Source organism: Temnothorax longispinosus, chromosome 7 (genome assembly GCF_030848805.1).
Source record: "Temnothorax longispinosus isolate EJ_2023e chromosome 7, Tlon_JGU_v1, whole genome shotgun sequence".
Lineage (NCBI taxonomy): Eukaryota > Metazoa > Arthropoda > Insecta > Hymenoptera > Formicidae > Temnothorax > Temnothorax longispinosus.
In genome coordinates, this window is record NC_092364.1 from 13,013,322 (window position 1) to 13,027,902 (window position 14,581).

General features: G+C 34.7%; 1 protein-coding gene across 6 annotated transcripts; it reads right to left on the reverse strand.

Moving 5' to 3' along the window:
• Nucleotides 1–1,665: 1,665 nt before the first annotated feature.
• Nucleotides 1,666–14,440, reverse strand: LOC139816678 (probable chitinase 10). 6 transcript variants are annotated; one of them, XM_071784340.1, is made up of 11 exons: nucleotides 13,710–14,440; nucleotides 11,404–12,021; nucleotides 9,599–9,745; nucleotides 8,751–9,514; nucleotides 8,479–8,664; nucleotides 7,965–8,253; nucleotides 7,604–7,780; nucleotides 6,495–6,798; nucleotides 5,966–6,402; nucleotides 3,116–3,297; nucleotides 1,666–3,012 (listed from the first exon to the last, which is right to left on the reverse strand). In XM_071784340.1, the coding sequence occupies exons 2-7, from the start codon at nucleotides 12,011–12,013 to the stop codon at nucleotides 7,629–7,631; spliced, it is 2,148 nt and encodes a 715-aa protein (XP_071640441.1). In that variant the 5' UTR covers nucleotides 12,014–12,021; nucleotides 13,710–14,440; the 3' UTR covers nucleotides 1,666–3,012; nucleotides 3,116–3,297; nucleotides 5,966–6,402; nucleotides 6,495–6,798; nucleotides 7,604–7,628. The 6 variants fall into 6 exon arrangements, with proteins under 6 accessions (XP_071640441.1, XP_071640442.1, XP_071640444.1 ...); XM_071784341.1 differs by having other exon boundaries at nucleotides 1,666–2,748; nucleotides 2,847–3,012; nucleotides 6,495–7,780; XM_071784343.1 differs by having other exon boundaries at nucleotides 5,966–6,120; nucleotides 6,495–7,780.
• Nucleotides 14,441–14,581: the final 141 nt, after the last annotated feature.

Below are 14,581 nucleotides of genomic sequence, written 5' to 3' on the forward strand. Positions count from 1 at the left end.
ATCTTTCCTTCAATCAATTATCAATGACATAGCTGTGGCACGCATGTATGTGCGATATTTGCGATAACGTCGCTTTAGACAATTTTTAAGGTCTCCGCACAACGAAAAATATAAAAAACAAGGAACAGATATTAACGATTAGAAGTAAGAAATTAAAGAATAAAGCTGGTGTAGCATTAATGCACGGCTTCCGATAGATTAAAAATCTATTCGATAGATTAAAAATCTATTGTCTGTGTTATTCCCTGTTTCTGTTGCCTATATTTTTCATCGTGCATTCAACTTTATTCTTGATTCTTTAGCCCTAATCGCTAATATCTGTTCCTTATATTTTTTATTGTACGGAGGCCTTTAGTCTTTTAGAGGAATCGAATAGACTTGTATCTTTATTTCTATAGTCGGAGATTTCTAACACCAATAGCATACACGAAACATCTATATTACTTTTATTATATATATTTTTGCAATTAAAGATGAAAGATTAGTGTTTTCCACTAATTACGTCACGATTATTTGCCTCGAATTAAGAGGCAGTGCATTATAAAAAAAATTTGGAGCTAAGAGTTTCGTAGAGATCTTTCTATATATAGACACAGACTTATATATTTAGTTATATGTATAAATATATATTTTAAAATTAAATTTTGAAAGACAATGTTTTAAAGCAATTTTCCATATTTTGAAAAAATCTACTAGAATGAACCATAATAATATACCATATATACTTTTTGGATACAATGAGATTATATAAATTTAATTACATTTAACATGCCGACATGTCAATACATGTTTTACTTCGATATAGTATTTTATATAATATTTATATAATATTTTATATAATATATTATATAGTATTTTATATAATATTTTATATATATAGTATTTTATTAAATAATAGTATTATTGAATAAAAAAAAATATTATATCTACCTAATAATAATATAGAAGCTTCGCCGACATGTAGCCCGTAGGAACAGCCGCATTAACAGCCTTTTTTCGCTTATTTATGAGCCAGCAGAACTCTGCCTGCTTCAAAAATTTTTTTTTTTTTAAACACCCTCTATTTTCCATGCAAACTTTCTTTTAATTATTGTATATTTGCCTTTATATCTGTCTTACCTTCCAAGTTAGGTCACTGTCAATATTTTTCTCCTTTAAGATCTTCTTTTTAACCATAACTGTCCTTTTCTGTTCCTTACCTTTCAGTTTCTCTGTAATCATATTTGTTCCTCTTCTTGTTCAGAACTTGCTTTAATTTCTATGTGGACTTCTTTTTGTAACATTTCTTCCACCATTTCTTCTACAGCATCTCTTTTTTGGACCTCCCATTTTTTTATCACAATATTATCAGTTTTCTTATTTCTCTCTCTTATTTAAATTAAAAATGCAAGAGGAATTCCTCTGGAATTTATCAGTCATGTTTTAATACATAATCTTGGTGAACATGATGTTTGACGAGTAAAAAAAAGATATACAGAAATTGAATATGTTTTTTTTTATTTAACGGACGTATATGTTTCTTTATTTAACAAGTAATAGGCACGTTAAATGTACAACAATTAAATGTTACATTTTTTTTATATAAACAACATGTTCTCCAAGATTATGTATTAAAACATGACTGATAAATTCGGCATATTATAAAATAAAGTATATACAGTAATAATATAGAAAGTAATTGTCACATTAGCACCTTTATTTCTTTACACAAACCACTGAACTGAGTAATCTGGTATTTCGACACATTAATGAATGTGTGTAGTTGATTTAAAATGGATCACTTTAACATTTCTTATATACATATACATATATCCTGTATCATGCATGGTATATATTTCTATAGTGATTTTCAATTTTAATATTTATTTAACAGCAAATCAATTTTATTATAAAGTTCGACCAATGCCTTTTATATCTTCTGCATTCAATATATATTTATATGTGACATTCCCTTGCTTTATTCACTAATTAGCTTGATCTAATTAAATTTATTGATGCTACAAAACCAGAGACTAATTCTTTTGTCATATATTTCACTGTATTCGAGTGTAAGAAGATTTTATATTCGAAACAAAAATAATAGACCTGTGATATATTCAGTTAACTGTTATTTGAACTTGTTGGAATTATATCTCACACACTAACATAGATATATAGATGCACTGCAAATGCAAATGTGTTATTTAGCTAAAACTCTTCTGACACATTTCTTGCCGTTTTAAATCACATTAATTATTTGACACGATTGAACGTATTAACTTTTAATTTAATACGGTTAAAGGTGTTAAATGACGTAACTTAAAATGCCCAAATGTGTGTAAAAAGAACTGCAGTCAAATGTGTAATTCTTAGACGTTTATGCGTATAAAACTAACACACTTGGATTTGCAGTGCGGCAATTACAGATTTAAAGGAAAAAAGGATGTGAATATTTTCAGACATTGTATTTCAATCATAAGTTAAACTTTTAAGTTATCGGGTCAGGGCTTGGGTGACCAATGGGGCCACTTTTTAATTTTGTTATATTATATAAGGCATCTCCAGGACTCAGTTTTCGCAACTTGTCGGTGACCTAACAGTTTATAATCGGACACAATCTTTCCGGCTTTAACGCCGAGCTCTATGATCTTTCACGCGGCACGTAATTGTAGTTTCGGCGGTACAACTGAACTGAAATTACCGATGAAGAAAATGCCAATACTACTGCTGTTATAACCGCGGGCATAGGCTCCGACGTAGTTCCAATTTCTGTCAACATATGCGAAGCCGTCACCTCCGACGAGAAAATTATAGCCAATATCCGAAAAATTGTAATCTTTGAAATGCGTATACTGAACAAATCTCACTTGGAATGCACACTCTCTGGTAGCGTGGTACAGAATGCTGTCACAGTGTGACTAATAATTACATATGATACTGGCAGCCTCATTTTTGTTAGAGGTTCCAAAGGCGGCTCCGCATCCCATTCATCCCTCTAAACAAAGCGTAACAAAGTGTCTGTTCCATTATTATCTGAAAGTTATGAAAACATAGTACATATCATACGAAACGGCGATCCAATCCACGTTAATAGCGGGATACAGGTGTAGTCCCGCTCGACGACGATCTTGCTCACCGAGACCGCGATGGATAACAGGAGTCCTCGAGATGTAAACGCCTCGCTGAGATCTTCGAGAAGTCCTATGAAATTTTCGCTGTCCTGCTGAGGACTGCGGCTACAATCGCCTTGTCCGAGATATTTGGTTTTTAATTAATTTCCATAATTAGTGTCCTTAGCAGCCTAGCATTTGGGATCTACTAATAAACAGCAAATTTTACTAAAGAAGAACTACATGTATATTTGAAAAATAATTCCTTCTTTTTAAGGAGATCCTAAAGTGAAGGCTGAACTTCCTCGACGTCGGTAATGTCAACATTTCTAATTCTGTTTTCTTGTCATATATCTATATCTGTCCTTGTCTAACGAGAGGCATCTGTCTTTGTTCGATTACTGCGCCATCTCTTGCCACACGCAATATTGCTTATCCTGTCAACCTGAATGTGTTTTTGCACATATAAAAGTTATATAAAGTAATCTTTTTTTCTAGGTTTTCAATCTTAGATCTAATTGCACGATATTGTTCTTAAATGTTGTCCCTAGGTCATGCCGGTCTAATTTTGTGGATATTTATCGTGGAATTTTTGTACAAAGCAAATATTGTCGTCACGTATACCAAAAATTAACAAAAATATTAATTTTTTTTTGTTTTCGATATAAATTTGACCACCATGACCTAGATTTTGATGCGTACTTTAATTCTAGACAAGAATTTTGCATTTCTATAAAGTCAATTAAAAGATTAGTGCTAAGAAAAAAAGCCGGTATTACAGACGGCTTTAGGATCCCCTTAAGGTGATCCTAAAGCCGTGATCCTAACCGGTTTTTTTCAGTTTTTTTCTTAGCACTAATCTTTTAATTGGCTTTATAGAAATGCAAAAATTCTTGTCTAGAATTAAAGTACGCATCAAAATCTAGGTCATGGTGGTCGAATTTATATGTGGTGGTCGTCACGTATAACAAAAAATATTAATTTTTTTTCGTTTTCGATATAAATTCGACCACCATGACCTAGATTTTGATGCGTACTTTAATTCTAGACAAGAATTTTGCATTTCTATAAAGTCAATTAAAAGATTAGTGCTAAGAAAAAAAGCCGGTATTACAGACGGCTTTAGGATCCCCTTAAGCTTTTTCTCTAAATTGAAACTAAAATGTCTCCTTTGAATGTTCCAAAGTATCTTTAATATTTCATGTGTTGAAAGAATTGTTATAGTTATACTAAGAAGAAGAGAGTAGACCCGGGAAAAAATATTCATATATGATCATATATAATCATATATGATTGGCCATATATATGGTCAGATATGGAAATTGGCCAGATCTGAGGATATATGATCTGGTATTATTGTATATGTTAATATCTGATCAGATATGATCAGGTATGATCAGATACGAACTGACACAGTTCAATCTGGACATATATATTTAAGTATGTTCAGAACATTGTTATATATTTTCAAAAATTATTTCTTAAGTATGCCACTTTATTATAAAAGTGGACTCCATGATACAACTGCGATACAAAAATTGTGCCGCTTCATAGCGCGAGACAGTGTCGTGTCTTTTTATACCATTCTTATAACACTGTTGGTCAAATTTTAAATACGAGAAACAGATCCCATCGAATGCCATCTATCGGATACTTTGAGATGCAATATCTGATCTGATCATATATAATCTTATATGACTATATAAGTTCATATATGATTATATATGATTTTCAGTTTAAATTATAAGATATTATGTTTGCAAAATAATACGATTAATATATTTATTTATAAGAACTATAATATATGTATAATATATAACAGTTTTTTTCACGAAGGTAAAATTTCATTGTTTATAAAAATATTTGATAAAAATTAATGTCAATTAAAAAAGATTAAGTGTCTTATGCAAAATTAGAAAAAAGAAAAATTTAAAATAACACAAGCAATGAGATGCCGTTTTTGGTCGAAGTGAATCTGGGTGCTTAATAATATTCACAATATCAATTATTATTAAATATATTTTTCAGTTTTTTAAACTGCGTGCCAATATGGACTTTGTCGGACTTAAAACACATATATATATTTATATAAACGCTCTATATATGGGCATGTAAAACTTATATCTGTTTATATCTCATTATATATGTTCATATACTGTCAGATATGAATATTTTTTCCCGGGATAATATAAAATGTCCGGGAAAAATATTCATATCTGACAGTATATGAACATATATAAATGAGATATGAACAGATATAGTTTTACATGCCCATGTATAGAGCATATATAATCATATATGGTTATCTATCGCCATATATGATTCTGATCACCATATATGATTATATATGCTCTATACATGGGCATGTAAAATTATATCTGTTCATATCTCATTTATATATGTTCATATACTGTCAGATATGAATATTTTTCCCGGACATTTTATATCATTATATCCCAGTCTGGTCATATATACATCGCGTCTTGTCATATATGATCATGTACAGTGCCGATATAGTTATGTATGACCATATATAATTATATCTGATAATACAGGGCCAAACATTCTTTATATACGATCATGTAAGGCCAGATACGATATGTATAGTGTCATATCTGCTACACATAATAATATGTCTGACCATATATGAACTTATATGATCAGATCTTGTGTCATGTATAATATACGATCTGATCATATATGGCAATAGATAACCATATATGATTATATATGCTTTATGGGCATGTAAAACTTATATCTGTTCATATCTTATTATATATGAACATATATGAACATATATAAGTTTTACATGTTCATATATAAATATATACTGTCAGATATGAATATTTTTTCCCGGGGAAAATATTTTGGTTTACCTGCCAGCATTCCGGAAACTCCCAATCAAGATCCAGACCATCGAATCCGTACTGCTCGATGATTCTTATGATATATCCGACAAAATTTCTTTTATTCGACCGCGAGCTGCTGACCAATCTGCTGTACTTGTCGTCCTTTGAGTCGTTCCATCCACCTAGACCGAAAAACACCTTAAAACCGTTTCTTCTTCTAACTTCCGCCGCTTTGTTGAGAAAACTTTTATAGACGTCGACGGAGTCATCGATGTTTAAGAGAAATGTCTCCGCGTCTAGCGTAGCGAAGGCATATACGATATGTGTGTGCAAAGCTGCTCGTCGATGTCTTCGAGAGTGAAGCTGCCGAAGCTTGCCCGCCTCCAAGCCCAATTTGTATAGTAACAAACCACCTTTTTTTCTTTTATATTCTTTGCGAATCTAAATCTCGGCGATAGGCTGCTCTAAGAAATCGACAGAATAAATCTCGCGTTTTTTTAAAAAGCGCTTTACGTTTGTATTAAAATGATCAAAGTCTATTCATCGCGATACGTACTTGACGTTGAGTAGTATTGCACTTGGTATTCTCCGGCCAGTTGCATCGGTTTTCGTTCCAGTAGAGTCCAGGTGGACAGGACTGTTCCGAGATCTTGCCGAAGTTGCACAGATAATACTTGGTGCAGTCGTTTTTGTGCGATATGAATGAATGTCCTCCGCAATCTGCCGCGGATAGTGGACTGACTTCGATCTCGATAGTATCGTCAATATCTGATTCAATCGTCGTTGTTGTCGGGGTTGTTGCCGATGGGATGTAGGGGAGACCGGGGCACCATGAGCCACGGGGTACCATAGGTCATTGACTGTTTAGGGTAATCCAGAATATTTAAGTTGATTCAATTAGTATCATGTGACAGTTATTTCGTTGCCCATACTTCGTATCGAGATGGCAGTCATCAGAGTCCGTAGTCTCGAAACGCACGTGACATAAATTGTTTTCGTGATGCGTAAATTTCTTTTTAACCATTTAGAAATGTTTTAATATTGTTTTTGTAGTAAAATATACACGTACTAAAAATTAGGTGCAACTTTCTAACATCTTTTGTCATTTTACTGCACTATACAGATAATCATGTATCATTTATTTTTTTTTATTACGTTTTTTTCACCTTTTTCTATATTAAGTGCATTCGGGGCACCATGGGACACCCAATGCTGTTACACCATGAATCACACACGCCACCAAGGTTGATGATAGATAGATAGGTTGATGATATATGTTATTTTTGATAGAAAAAAACACGTCAGAAGTTAGTTTTTCTCCCAAAAAAATGATATTTCAGTAGTGGGTTCTGATATCTTGTTTGTCCTGACCAATCCTGAACTCAGTAAAAAAACATAAAATAAAATTTCTTTTCAACTTTTGTAACTTTTCGTTATTTTTTAAATAAATAAACATAGTTTTTGTGTGTAATTTATAGTGCCCCAGTGACAGACCCATGGTGCCCCGAGTATGGGGCACCTTGGGTCATTTCTCAAAAAATGTGTTTTAATCCTTTTCTCAAAAACTAATCAATATTTGGCAAATACGCTAAATAAATTTTAAAATATACATAATGCTTTAATTATTTTAAAAAATGAGACAAAAAATCTTATATTTAAAAGTACTTTTCAGAGTTTGAATTTTTGTGGCTCATGGTGCCCTGGTCTCCCCTATATCGGTCTCATCCCCTATATCGGTCTCCCCTATATCTTGACGATGTAGTGGATTCGTATATTGGACATTCTGTGGTATAGTTGTGATGGATTCGATGTCGGTTTGGCTGACGTCGATTACAACCGCTCCTAATAATCATAAGAAGTAATATTAAAATGTTATTAAAAAATCATACGTAAAAAATATTATTTCAACATAATCAATATTTATACGTACTTTTTTAATATAATAGACTTTAAATTTTATATTTTTTTAAATATTGTATATATTGTTGAGATATTTCTCTATTTTGAAAATGATATTAACATCTACCTTCTGTAATGGGACACAGCGGGCCCTTCGGATAATTCCTCAAAACTCGATTCATTGTTCTCAATAGCGGACTAGGCTCGCAGCCGCATTTGTTTCTGAAGTCGTCCAGATCTAAAGCCCAAAGCATACCACCGCCGAGATCAAGTTTCTTGATCAGTTCTGCCTTCAGTTTGATTTGTTGAGCGTCGTCGAAGCCTACCCACTGATCACCTTTGTAAGCATAAGGGCCGATTCTTCTGTCTTTATCCTGAACGACTGTCCATCCTTTCTTCAACGTTCTTTCACATATCTGTCAGAAAACCAAAAAAATAGATATTTATTTACTCCTGGAATAAATATACATCTTTTAGGATATTAAAAATTAATAACTTTTTATTTGCAGTTATTTAATGCTGTTAATTAATGCAGAGATAATATTTTCTTATATGCATTTTATTAGAAACTTATTTGATGATTTTTTAATATTTAATTCAATTTTTATTTTTCAATATTTCTTTTTTAGACATGAATTTACCTCGTAATATGACAAGAAGCCTCCTAATCTAGTCGCCTCTCCAGGTTCGCCCCCGCTATAGGTTGGCGCGTTTAATCCGTGTACATTTCTCTCCGCAAGTGAAAATGATTGGCCGTACAATGGAGCACCCATGATCAACTTTTTCGGATTTGCACCTTTCTCTATCCAATAATGGATCGAAAAGTTCTAGTAACAAAGAACTAAGTATTTATAAAATTTCCAATATTATTAGTATAATTTCCATGCTAAATAATTCTCGAAGTTAAGCTTACGGTATTAAAGGTCGGTTCCCAGTCATTCGGTAAAGAATACAGCGGTGCTACGTGGCCAGTCTTTTTGTCCCATTGACCATGGAAGTCGTACATCATCACGGATATCCAGTCCAGGTATTTGGACAGGATGGGAACGTCGTATCCCGCGTCAATCACCATCTTGCTTCGCGATACGGCTGCGGAGAGAAGTAATCCTCGAGGCTTGAACTCGTTGCTCAGTTCCTTCACCAGCTCAGCGAAGCTTTGCTTATCAGACTCCGGGCCCTTGTTGCAGTCCACTTGCCAGCATACCGGATAATCCCAATCGAGATCGAGACCTTCGAAACCATACTTCTCGATGAAGTCAAGAACTTGCGTGATAAATCTTCGCCTAGCCGGCGGCGAGTTTACAAGTCTACTGTATTTGGCCGAATCGGTCGAATCGTACCAGCCTCCCAGTGATATCAGCACCTTCAGACCCTTTGCCTTGAACGTCGTCACTTTTTCGTAAAACTTGTTGTTTATATCAGACCAGGGATCGTTGGATTTCATCGTTAAGCTGCTACCGTCGAGGTGGGAGAATGCGTAAAGCACATGAGTACAGAGATCGGAATCTATATCTTCCGGTACGAATCTCTCTGGCCGATACCAGGCCCAGTTAGTGAAATAGCAGATGACTTTGAACTCGCCGGAATTGTTGTGTGAAACGCGATCCACTGTTGTAGTTGTCTGTATCGCCTTCGTGGGCTTGTAGTAACCGGATAACGGGGATACCTTGTCGGGGTCTATAATCGCCGGTTCGAGATGACATATAACGTTTGCTTCATGTCGCGCTTGCAAAATAAAAAATTTTCCAGATAGACAATTACCTTCGATCGATGAGGTAATTTCCGGGGAGACCGATGCGTCTGATTGATGAGTGAAATGTACAGTTATGGGCACTACAATAGCTAGAAGTATTAAAGTTATAACGCACGATAAAACCTCATGTTTCCACGTCCAGAGCCATTGTATCACTAAAATAATTATAAAAAGCTGTATTAGAACTTTATTTCACGAGCTACTTATTAATACCTTTTGATGAAATTCATACACAATTATTATGACGGGTAGCACATGTGTACGGAAGGAGTATTATAATTACATTAAGTCTTTCACGTAAAGCATAATTCTTATAATTCTTGTTTGGTATCAATTTTCCGTTATTCTATTCACAATCGAGTAAAGAATTTGCGGCATGCAATATCTCGCCAATCTATGTCAGACAGCGTGACATATATATAAAAGAGCTATTTTTATCTCTCTCTCTCTCTCTATATATATATACATATATATATATATATATATATATATATATATATATACTGTGAGATAAAAATAGCTCTTTTATATTTAGCTTTAATTCTTGTGGCGCAACTAAAGTGTAACAATTTTCAATCTAAAATATCGTCGATATTAAAACTATATTCTGGAATAGTTGTGAAAAGACCGTTAGTCGAAGAAGTTAATGATATTTGTAACATTAAAATTACTTTTAAAAATTGTTGCAGTTTGAATGGTTCTCTGATAACATTATCATAATTCACGTAAGAGAAGAAATGGCTATTCTTCCGAAAACCTTCATGCTCTAACAGGTCAACGTTTGTAAATAGCTGTTTCTTTTATACATGTACTAAAAAGAAGAAATTATCGAAATTACGTCAAAATAGATAAAGATTGTACATCATTGATTCTTATCGCATTGTTATCGCAAAACTATCAGTATTATCTACCTAGAGATGATTAGTCAAATCGACGTCAATGCACCGATGAATGATTAATGTCGAATACTGATTTATATTTTTTTCGTCTGGATGTGGAGCCAGATGAAAGACAATAGATATCTTACAAAAATATTTGCAATTGACGTAAAAACAACTATGATGAGATCGGAGATGCCAAAGATATGAATCAGTATTTGACATCGACTATTTATCAATGCGTCGATATCGAATTGACGTCGATTCGACTAATCATTTCTGACTACCCAGCCAAATCAAATTCTCTTTGTTTTATATGTAAACATTTCAACACTTTGTGTTGCTTTATTACGTACCCACGTATGTTTACATGTACCACGAAATGTTTACGTATAAAACAAAGAGAATTTGATTCTATGATGTCTTTGAATTTATCAGATTAAAATCAGTGTCCGCAAGTAATCATTGCGTTCTACTAATATATATAAAATTTTTAAGATGAATATTGATTCGTTCTTTAATATTTAGATACACAACATATTTATTACACACGTTTTCAAACTATATAGGTTTGAAAGAGTTGAAAGTATATTTTCTTTTATCAGGAAAGACATTAAAGTAATATGTCTTGTTACGATAATATCGATAAAAAATATTTACATTATATATGTTCAATTTATAGCATATTTAGCATATTTGCACTATAATGCAATTTAGCGGGTCGCGATTTATTATTTTTTATATAAAACTGTATCTTATATAAAATTGTCGTTACCCTAAGATCCAGAAACTTATAAAAGATCTGTTATTCTTTTTAGTTATCCGGCGATTTTATGCTTAAACATATCTATGTATACTTACGTAAAGAAAGAAGTATATGTATTATAGAAAAACTAAAAGCAACGGGTTTGTTGCGTTGCACGATTAACTATTACCTTTATTTAATTTAGTATTTTGCGGAAAAATGCATCCGTTTGGAGCTCCGTTGTTCTTGTTCGTCGACAAATTCGAGGTATTGTCGGAGACGCTGGCGTCAAGTTTACTCGCATCTTGAGTCGGACTAGAATTCGCGTAAACAACATGGTTTACATGAATGGTAACAGGACCATTGTAGTTGACCTCATTACCCAGATGCACATAGCTCGAATCCTTCACGCGGACGTTACTGAAATTCGACGATTCGGGGTTCGGAAGGGCGATGTAACCATTCGTGGTATCGAACGCTTGATGCTGCTGGACGATGGTCGATACCGGCGGATTCATGATCCAGCCGCCGGCGCCGCTTTCCTCGACATCCGTCTCCTCTTCTTCATGGTCATCGTTTATAACGTCACTGCACTGCGTAGAGGAATCTCCAACGCTATCATTGTCCGGAGCTACGACCGAAATTTCCTTCGCCGAACATCCAGCCTCGCCGCAAAACCTATCGACCGCATGACCCTCGGCAGACACAACAGTACCATTCACGTGGTCCTGCTCTTTCTGACCCTGGTGATTACCGTCGAGCGTTTGATGCTGCTGTTGCACCAATGTCGCTATATCCATGCGCTACGCTGAAAATTCACCTTCTTTACATCGGATACGTCTTAAAATGCGATACGCCGCATGCAGCAAAATACGCTCGAGATACAGCTGTAGGGTCTTTAGATAAATTCGTCAGGTCGCTACGAGATTCTCTCACTTCCAATTAGAATATATATGTCCGGTTTAATTTTTTGTCTTTTAATCTTCTCTTTTCAAATAACAAAGGGACCCACACAGCAAAATATATCACCAAGATATCTAGAAGATATCTGAATGGCGGAATATCTGATTGCGCAAGATATCATGAGAATATCTCAGAGACATCTCCAAAATTGTACAAAGCCATGATAATTTTTTCTCAGATACTCTCTAAATCTGAATCAGTGAATAGTCACTGATATCAGTGTAAAGTACGTCACTGATTCGAATCAGTGACATACTTTACACTGATATCAGTGACTATTTACTGATTCAACAGTACTATTCACTGATTCAGATTTAGAGAGTATGATATCTGATTCTGCATATATGTCGGATATCTATGCCTCATTTAAAAGCAGATATGTTACATACAACCCAAATAGCAAGAAGAAAAGAAGAATTCTTTTTAAATTCTCGATTTATAAAATTAATTCTTTTTCCGTATTTATTCTCTGTTCTAAAATGATTTTTAAGAGTTCATAAGAAATTCATTTTTATGTCACCAATTCTGAGTCCTTCTTCAAATATAAAAGAAGTTCTTTTTATAAAAATTCGCAATAAATTCAAAATTATGCTTCAATACTATTCCAATATTTTGCATTTTGCCATCTCTGCACTGTATGATATCTCGGAGGTATCATGAAAAATATTAGAACCAAGTCTCTCACAGGCTCGCCTTTTATCCTAGTGCGTAAGAATTTTTGCTTACGAGAAGGTATAATATATATACTGGCGCATGTAACTGCGTCGCGACAGCGCATGTTGCTAGCGCTCGCCCGAGCAAAATTCCCTTTGTAACATGTTGATTTCGCGCTGCGGTCGTTACCTCCGGCGCAGCCCCAGCAATAGTTTTCTGTCCTCTCGCGGCGAGTTGCTTTCGCGCCGCGGTTGTTACCTCCAGCGCCGCCCGAATGAGAATTTTTTAAGTTTTCTCGCGACGCGACGTGTGGCTTTCGCCGGGACGAATCAGTACGGCGTCCAAATCCTCTCGAATTGTTTTATTGGCTACGAATAAATTTGAGTTGATCTTTATAAAATATAAAAGCTAACTATGAATCGGCCATATATTCGAATGCAAATGTTGCAGAGATGTCTTTTTCAAAGATATAATGTGATATCGAGTAATGATATCCTGTAGATATTCTGTAAATATCTGAAAATAAGATATCTCAGATTTGACTTGACATTGTAGGCATAATTAAAGATATCTGGCTATATCTCAGATATATTTTGATGTGTGAAGATCAGTTTGTAAACATAATTCTTATTTGATTTTTTTTTACAATTTGCGAAAATTTTGAAGGTAAAATAAAAGACAAGCTCGAGAAACATCAGGGCTGCGTTTAGAAATTCAACTTGGGTAACTCTAAGCTAGTTCACGTGACGTATATTATAGCATTAGAATTACTTGTGCCTGGGCGTAATTCCTGAACGCACCTTAATATTTTAAATTGACGCAATTGGTCGGCAACAATCCGCTAAATTAAAAAATTAACTGACTTATATTTAGGATTACCTTGCACAAATTACCATCTGGTAGCGGTCACTTTGTCAACACTAAATTTACTATCGATCTGTGACGACATGGTGCTGTCATTGTGGAAAGCGCTCCGCGGGCAGGAAAACTTTATTTTATCTGTCCCTAACGGTTTTCGACACGTCGCATTGACACCACTTGCAGTTAGAGGATGCACCGTCCCGCGGGAACAAAGTACAATCCGAACAAGAACGGATTCGGTTCAAGTCACTATCGGCTATTTTCATTGATTCTACGACACTGTCAGACAGATACTGGTTTCAGCGATAACCCCACACGGCTGCTGAAAGACGCGCCTTAGATGTGGAATCGTGGAAGGCGCTCGTTCTCGCTCGCGACAAGCAAAAAGAGAAAAAGAACAGAAAAGCGGAGACTGGTATATCATGCACGATATTGCTTTTCGTACAATAGGTATTATCCTATTTAATTTGAATGATAACGCCTCGGCTTCCTGATATATGCTGGTACGTGGATGGCACTGCAGTCATGTTACCAAATCTATCAGCAAATCAAGCTGCATATTAAAGCGCATGTAAATACAGTGCAATCCGAAAATATGTTGTACATATGTATATTTTGGAAGTGGGCCACGATCTGTGTAAGTGTTTTTATTGAAAAGAATGGATTTTGCGATCGCAAGCCGCTTGTTCAGCACTCATTGACGAACGAACTACCGATGGAATCAAAGCACGAGTAATGGCGACATTATCTCCGTTCAATCCGACATAGAACAAACTACTGTTGCGTTTTCTTGTCGAATGTACTCTGAAATCGTTGTCCCCACTCTTTGCCTCTTTCCCTCAACCACAACTGTTAACGACATAGCTGCGGATGCATGTGTGTGCGATAAC

Coding starts and splice junctions, on each gene's coding strand:
- LOC139816678 (XM_071784340.1), bottom strand. CDS start 12,013: ATGGATATAGCGACATTGGTGCAACAGCAGCATCAAACGCTCGACGGT. Junction 8,254..8,478: donor GCTTCTTGTCATATTACGAG/GTAAATTCATGT, acceptor GTTTTCTGACAG/ATATGTGAAAGAACGTTGAA. Junction 7,781..7,964: donor GCTGTGTCCCATTACAGAAG/GTAGATGTTAAT, acceptor TATGATTATTAG/GAGCGGTTGTAATCGACGTC.